The sequence below is a fragment of the Copadichromis virginalis genome, linkage group LG17, assembly GCF_057382275.1.
Source record: "Copadichromis virginalis isolate Kocher_CV1m ecotype Utaka linkage group LG17, C_Virginalis_male_GT1.1, whole genome shotgun sequence".
In the NCBI taxonomy this organism is placed as follows: domain Eukaryota; kingdom Metazoa; phylum Chordata; class Actinopteri; order Cichliformes; family Cichlidae; genus Copadichromis; species Copadichromis virginalis.
In genome coordinates, this window is record NC_140634.1 from 4,382,690 (window position 1) to 4,391,292 (window position 8,603).

Here is an 8,603-nt window from a genome sequence, read left to right on the forward strand (position 1 = left end):
GTTGTTCAACATGTGCAGATATGAACTTTTCTTTTTTAACTGAACACATTACTGAAAAATGCTCACGGATGATGCTGTCACAGTCTCTAAGTCAGAGCAGCTTCAGTGTTTGTAGATTGCACTCTGCAGCACATGTAGCAGAGTAGCATCACAGGTAAGCACATGCTGTTGTTGAGGGCAGCAGTATTCAGATTTGACTGCCTTACAAATGCTGGAGGATTGGATGAATATATTGGCTTTTTGGCCAAGTTAATCACTGGTTGTTTTATTGTTTTGGTTTGTGAGTATGCCTAAGGCACAGTGATGTGGTGGTAAGCGCTGTTGACTCACAGCAAGTTTGCACACAAACACGTCCTGTTCTCTTCAGGTACTCCAGCTTCCTCCCACAGTCCAAAGACATGCAGTTAGTGGAGTTGGGTTAAACAGGGATTCTAAATTGACCTTAGGTGTGAATGTGAGCGTGAATGGTTGTCTGGCTCTCTGCATCGATCTGTCCAGATGCATCACTGAAAACTCAACTTAGTAAATCATTCACTTCTAATCTCCTCCATTTATTCATGTACGTCTGGGTTGTGTGGATAGATGTCTAATCAAAGAAGACCTCTCTCTTCCCAGCCATCTCCTTTGCCTCTGGCAGCAGGACACCTAGGTGCTTCCAAGCCAGATGAGAGGTGGAATCTCTAAACATATCCTGGGTCTGTCCTAGTCCTCCTTCTGGGAGGACAGAAGGAGGACTAGGACAGACTCCTCCTCCAAGGGAGGAGGGAGCCAGTTGAGGTGCTGGAGAGATCCGGAATTGCATGGTGAGTCTCTTCTGAGGTAAGAGATAAGGTGAGTCCCAGTGACCCCTAAAGGGAGCAAAAGAAGAAGAATGGGGGCCTAATGATGTCTTCCCATAGACTTATATAGAACTAGAGGTACTTTTGAAACCATTGGAGTAGTACCCTGCAAACCATAAAAAAGAAGACTGGTTTAAGGCACTTTAACCTGCATGTAGCCTTACTTTTCAGATCTGGAACCTACAGTTTATGCATATCACCAACCTCAGGTACTTCTGGCTCACAAGCCATCCCTACACTAACATTTATATTAATGATATCAAAGCACTAAATCGATATAGCAATAAAATCACAGCTAGTTTTCCTGTTTGTTGGTTTGCAAGCCTTAGCGTTTCCTCCTCAGTTCGCATTTGTCGCTCTCAATTTTGTCATTATCGCATTTATTTATGAAATGGAAAAACGGTTCAGGGCGCAGGGTGGGGAAGATTATATTTGGAACTCTGGATATGACCACAGACCCCGGATGCTTAAAGTTGTCCCGTTCGTCTTCATCATCATCCCTCCTGCTGAGAGCTGCAGCCTACCTGAGGCTCTCACACACGTGTACACACAAAGAACACACTGCTGTTAGTGCTGAATTATTGAGCAGAGAGCGACAGGGATGCACAGAGCATGCACACCAGGAGAGGGTAATAAGACACCAAGGAGAGCTTTATGTACATGACTCCAAACACACACATAAACACGAACGCACACACAGCTGCCAGCGTAAGCTAATCCTTCTGAGGTTTATCCAGTGTTAGGGGACACAAATATATGTCACACATTGGTATTAAGGCCCAGAACAGAAGAGGTGTTTAAGTGCACACAAACACACTATCCCAAAAAGAATCAAGGATGATCCAGCATGAGGAGACGGTGTCAGGTCTGTGACATCAAATCCTGTCGGTGCAGATGCAGCTCCAAAACGCTGACGCAGAGCACATTCAACACTGCAGCAACAGTCTGACTAGTCCTTTTTCAACTGCCCTCCTCAAAAAATAACTAAATAAATAAACGTGCTGCTACACCCGAACACAGTGCTGGTACCGAAGAAAAAAGTTACCCTGGAAACTCAATGAGCAAACACACTCAGGAATACAGGAATTTTTTTGTGAGCTGTTCCAGTCTGCTGCTTTCTTCCCTGATCTTCCAGCTTCATCACTCAAAACGGATCTGTTTCACATCCTGTCACCTCTCATCTTCCTCTTCTTCTTCCTTCTCTCCTAACAAATTACTCCCTCATCCCACACACACAGACACATTTGTATCCCCTTTCTGCTGATGCATCAGGTTCAAAGATCCGTCAGCAGCAGCCCTGGTTAATGTGTGGCCGACTCGGATCACTGAATCCTGTACCAGCCTGCATCCTGAGCTTGTGCGTTTCTGTGTGTGCCTGTCTCTGTGTTTAATGTCGGGTCCAAAATTTGTGGCTGCTGTGGCGCAGAAGCAGACCAGACAAGCTAGCGGTCTAGCATCATTACACAATGTGATGGAACTTCCTTCCTATTCAGGGGAAGTTCTTCTAATCTGTCTGCTGTTAATCCCAATCTGTGTCCGCCCTGTTTGTCTCCCTCCAGGCTGCCGTCCAAACAGGCGCAGCTCACTGCTCGCAGCAGGAAACCAGAGAGGGCAGACAGATGCTCGCAGGGACTGGCTGTCAAGAGATTTGGGAGGCGTGGACCTGTGTTTCTGTTGCTGTTTAAATGAGGAGGAGAGGGAGCAAGGAGAGGACGTGTGAAGGAGTCTAATTTGAAGTAGAAAAAAGCTTGCGAGTGCATTGGTGATACTGCTGTTGCTGCAGCTGCCAGGGGAATGAAATTCCTGCAGTCTGTTAAAGCCTCGCTGTCATCCACAAGAAAATCCCCTTCACGGCTACAGCTTAAGGTCACCTTTAACAACGCAGCAATCCTAAGTCACTGTAGAAGCCCCTATGTAAACATCCCATACAACAGAAAAGCCACCAGGAAAACAAACAAGAATACAGAAGGAGTCACTAAACAAATGTAAATCCATTCAACAGCAATAACTACTGTACTTACTTTGCAGGGAAATCAGAGACATCTGTATGCACAAAATTCAAGGAAAAACCAACATAAAGTGCCTTAGTAAGGCGAGTAGCCACCACTTACTGCCAAACCAGACGGGCTAGTCTTGAGTATTCCAGAAACTGCTGATTTTCTGGGATTTTCCCACACAATGCACTCTAAGGTTTACAGAGAATGGACTGAAAAAGAGAAAAAAGATGTGGTGAGCGGGCGTTCTCAGGATGGAAATCCCTGGTTGATGCCTGAGGTTAGAGGACAATGTCCAGGCTGCTTTGAGCTGATAGGAAGACAACGGTAACTCAAATAAGCATCTCTCAATGCACAACACAAAGACCCTGCCAAGTACCTGTCCTGACAACTAGGAACGGGAAAGTCAGGCTACAGTTCACACAGGCTCACCAAGACTGGTTGACACGAGTATGGAAAACATGGCCTGCTCTGATGAGTCTATCAACAGTTCAGCCTGCTGGCGGTGGTGTAATGGTGTAGGGGATATTTTCTTGGGAACCTCAGTAGGAAGTGAGCATTGTTTATTGCCGTTGACCATGTCCACCCCTTTATGATCACATTGAACCAATCTACTAGTGGGTAATGTGCCATGTCATAAAGCACAAATCCTCTCAAACTGGTTTCTTGAACATGACTCATCAGGTGTATCTGACATCCCCATATTGGTGTTGTTCCTGGATCCTGTTCCTGGATGTTGCTAAAGGTTGTCTACTGATGTCTACGCAGGAAAAAAACATGACCGCAGTGTTGAACCTGGACCAACGCTAATTATGATGAACAGCAGGAACAGTACTAATACAGGTATATCAGATATCAGAACAGTTACCAGACCTCAACCCAACAGAGCACCACTGGGATGTGGTTGAACAAGGAAATTCACATCATGAATGCGCAAGTCAACAAAACTGGAGCTACTGTCTGATGCTGTCAAGTCAATATGGACAAAATTCTGTAAGGAATGTTTCCAACACCTTGTTGAATCTCTGCCACTAAGAATTAAGGTAGTTCTGAAGGCGAAGCAGGGGTTCTACCCGTTCATTATTAGAGATGTGTACTTAAGAAAGTGGCTGATGACTGTATAGGTATTTAGCAGATAAATCAACAGACAGGGCCAACATCAGCCAATATTAATAATATTTAAATGCATCGCTACCTCTAAAATGACAAGTGCACCCATGCCATACCAGTAAAAAGCCACCCATAGCATAAAAAACACCCTTTTTACAAATGATTTTGTCAGCTCTAACACAATCCTCAAGTCTCTGCATGTTTTGTTATGGAATAAATGAAATACGTGTGATGCCAAAGATGAGCGCAACAACATTGATTACAGCTACTCAAAAAGCTCTCAAAAGCCCTGCAAGCCTCTTTCAAAACATTACGAAAATACTACACTTGATGTGCTGATACCACAAAGCCCTGATTTAAAACCACTACAATCATTTATGTGTGTAATGTCACTGATTAAAAATATATGTCGACAGGCAGAACTAACGACGAGAGGCCGAAGTGGGTATATAAACGACTGAAAAGATAACATTTGTGAATTGTGAAGCTAGCTAAAAGTTCTCAATATTTGGTGTAAACAGTTATCACGCTAGCTAAAAGTAATCCCTAACAAACTGAAACAGCTGAACATCTTGTGTAAGCGGAATATTCAGCTGCTATAAAGTCATTAGTACATAGTACTCGGTGCTTTATTACACAGCGATGCCACAGCACGAAATCCACTGACGTGATTAAAGCCCCCCGCTGAGCAACCACAGAGCTCCGACAAGCATCCGCAAGAAGACTACAGTAATAGCAACACAGAAGAAGAATGTAGAAAGCGGTCCAAGAGTCAGCACTCATGCACATTTCAAGTCCATTTGAACGCTGCCCCCGAGCGCAGTAAGGGCTGCTGGGAGAGTTTACGGTGGTAAACTCTCCCAGCAGCCCCGTTTGTAGACAGACACAAGCCCGGATGGATATTACTGGACTATCACTCAGACCAACGAGGTGAACTCAGACAAAAACCGTGTGTACTCACGTGCCGAGGACTTCTTTAAAATCAAAAATCTTCTTAATGTCGTCGACTTGTTTTTTCCACGTTTCCCCTCTGCCGGTGGTGTCTCCGTTCTCCCGAGCCATGGCGCTGCTTTGCCGGCCCAAGTCCGACCCCAACACTGGGCTGCGGGAGCAAGGATGCGAAAATAAAATAAGACTACAGGAGGAGGGGTGGTGTTGGGGAAGAAGACGTGGGCTAGAGTGTTAGGGGTTTGAGAGTCCTGATGGTCTGGGATCCGCTGCTGCAGGACCATGTGAGTCCTCCTGCAGGTTACCGTGTCCCCGCTTCCTCCTCCTCTTTCTCTCTCTCACTCTCTCTCCCTTTACCCGCTCCCCTCCTGCCTCCTCCTCCCATCTGGATAGTGGCTGAGTAAACGTGGACGAAAGACAAAAGAGCCTCCGCCACGGTCTTTCAAAATAAGAGCATGTTACTTGACAAGCCAAAATTTAGCTGGAATAATATTATTAATAATATTTTTTCTTGCAACCGCCACAGCTATTATACAGTCTTCAATCAGCCCCAGAATCCCTAGGCTAACAGTAAACTCAAAGCATAGGATCTAAGAACGGGGGAAATAATTTGCTGACGCTATCAGACTTCATTAGCTTATGGTATGAACAAGGAAAAAAAAGGTGAAAAAAAACCCCTGTAAAACACAATAAAATAAATCGAGTAGACTAATTTTTTGGACTTTCACCAATGGGGGCGGGAAGTAGTAAATAAATTAATTAGTCTAAAAAAAACACTCTTCCAGATTTTTTATTTTCTTATCCAATGACGTTTTGTTTTTGTTTTTTCCATGCACTGGATAAGAAATTAACCAATAATTGAAATAACCTATTTTCTGGGTTTACAGTCAAATAAAATGGAAACTCATACTTCACTTTCACCAAACTGGTTAATCACGTCTCACTCTTGATAGATGTTTTATCAAACAGTTTCACATATACGCTATCTGGAGTGATTTATTTCACGCCACTCAATTTTTTTCCCCAAAAAATTTGTTTTATATTGAAGACAGAACCTCACAACTTCCGGCATCGCGTTTGTCAAGCATCTCTAACTTGGCGGCTAATCTGCCTCCACCTGCAATTCGATAAACGTCTTTAATAAACGCCTTTAATTGGTGAAACCCCCCCCCCCCCCCCCCCCCCCCCCCCATCAACATGTCGGGGGACCAGGAGGGGGGTTCCCACTGGTGCACAAAATATCTAGTGTGTTCAAATCCACCTCTTTGCTTCTATGATTGTGATTGTTTATTTAACAACTGCGTCCAAGTCATACTCTGGCAGTGAGTGTTATGACATTAAAGGGAGCCGGTGGAATGCTGTTCCTTGCATCCTGCTACTTCTTTTGAGCAGCAAATTCGCAATGCGCCAGCATTATGACAACAGCTATCACGTATTCATCACCATGTGGGATCCCTAAAGGCGTCCATGTGGCTCAGCGGGGCGCCCAGGGATCAGCGGGGAGCCCAGCTGCAGCAGCGTGCTCACCTAAGTTACAGTGGTCCTCATAACACCTGGATTGCAGACGGAAAGAGCGGTGATCCCCGGGCTCTGACAGCTGCAGGGGCTGAGGTCAGCTCAGGCCGCGTTACTGCCCACAACACACGCGCACATACACGCGCGCACACACACTAGGTTATGTTTGCACTATAAGGAGACAGAGAGAGATAGAGAGAGAGGGGGGTGGAGGACAATGTGTTGCAGCTTCAGCTGCTCATGAGTATTCCGGCTGCAAACTACTGCAGCTCTTCCTCAGCAGCATCCGAGGAAAACTCCTCTCCCCCACGCTTCTCCCCCCTCATCCTAGTCTTTTTCTCTGAGTCAGCAAATCTGACCTCCCCCGGTGAAAGATGATTACCCGGCTGCAAAGGGAGGGAGGATCCGAGGTGGGTGTTAGAGCCATGGTTAAAAAAGAAGATGAAGGTCAAGGAAGACGAATGGGGCCCACTTACTGCCTGCAGCTTGAACACTGACATTTTAAATGCAGACATGTGCGCACGTACAGAAATCATTTGCCTGGCTGAGATGCTGATATACATATTTCCTCTAATGTCAAACCCTCCAACGATTTCACACTCTGAAATGGCTTGTATTAAACGATCCACTCCCAGCCCCCACCCTCAGTACAGCTTCCATCCTACCTGACATCTGACTTGATGTAATGTGTGGATGGATGAAAGGATTTCTTTAGCAGCTGATGTTATACTGAAATGCAGTCACGATCTACCATATTAAGGAGCTGGGGTTGACACATTTGCTTAGGTGCCAACCAAAGAAGCTGGATTTTGCGGTACTAAACATTACTGTCTTTGGAACAATAGGTCAGGGTTTCAATCCTGGTCAGGGAATGCATTCCATAAGAGTATCCACAAAACACTATACTAGCCTGGAAGTCAGCTGTTGAGGAACAACGACAAACTGAAAAGATGTCTGAAACAAGGCATACATGGACTCAATGAACTGGCAGCTGACTCAATGACAGCGGATATATATGCAACACATGGGAACTATAGAATAGCAGAAAACAAACATCCACAATGACTGAGAAGCACGTGGCAGCTCAGTGCTATAACACAAATAGAACACAGATATGACTGAAGCTGGAGCTCCAGAGGTTACTGCACAGCATTTAGCATGAGCAGCATGGATATGATGAGGCAGCCCTGGTAAAGGACATCAGTCTAACTGAAGCACATGATGCCCAACCACTTGAAAGGAGAGATGCTGAGGATCAAAATTGACGGCAGAATAAAGGTAGCAACCGAGGCGATCACACCCAGCAGAAATAGAGATTCATCAGACCAGGCAACATTTTCCAATCTTCTGCTGACGAGTATTACTTAGCCTGTATGAACTGTAGCCTCGGCTTCCTGTTCTTAGCTGACAAGAGTGACACCTGGTGTGGTCTTCTGCTGCTTCAAGGTTCAGTGTGTTGGATACTCAGAGACACTCTTCTGCATACCTTGCATACAAGTGGTTAATTGAGCTATTGTTGCCTTCTTATCAGCCCTTATTACTGCCATATGATTGGCTCATAGACATATACTTTAAACAGTTGAACAAGTGTACCTAATAATGTGAGCAGAGAGTGTAACTGCAGGCCTATCGTATCTGTATTTCTTTTTAGCTTGATGCACTTAATGAACTGGACTCAGTGCGATTGTGTGTGTGTGTGTACATCTATATTTTTAATCACAGACTGGAGTTCATCATTAGCTAAGCTTTGTATTTACCCTTTAGTCTTTATGATCACGATCAGATTTTGTGATTTGCCCCCTCCCCCCAGCAGCAAATACCCTTTGTCACATTTCAGCAGACAAGCTCATCCTTATTTGCAGGTCAAACTGGATGTTTACATACACGTTTCAGTTTCATAATGATGACAAGTGGTGAGGCGTATTCACAATATTTGTGTCATGCACACTGTTGCTGCTCGTCCACAGCGGTTTACCTGGCGAGCTGTACCTCTGACACCCACTCTTTCATCTCCCCATAATTGCTCCATCAATCCAGTGAAGAGGAAAAGGGGGAAAAAAGGAAAAGAAACAAAAGTACTGCCCTGTGTCGTGCGTGCGCAGCTCATTTAGCTCTCGGGGTAATGAGAGCTGTTGCGTAACAGTGCAATCAATTTCTAATGTGCTGGTTTACAGCACCCACCAGACTGACAGCCGAG

The 8,603-nt window shown here is 45.0% G+C and overlaps 1 protein-coding gene across 1 annotated transcript in view; it reads right to left on the reverse strand.

The window, feature by feature from the left end:
- Nucleotides 1-5,268, reverse strand: part of camk1da (calcium/calmodulin-dependent protein kinase 1Da) — a 76,285-nt gene extending 71,017 nt beyond the window's left edge. The window contains exon 1 of the mRNA XM_085437022.1: nt 4,905-5,268. Within this exon, the coding sequence (XP_085293148.1) occupies nt 4,905-5,005 (101 nt within the window). The 5' untranslated portion in view covers nt 5,006-5,268. The remainder of the gene's footprint in view (nt 1-4,904) is intronic.
- Between the last annotated feature and the right edge of the window lie 3,335 nt (nt 5,269-8,603).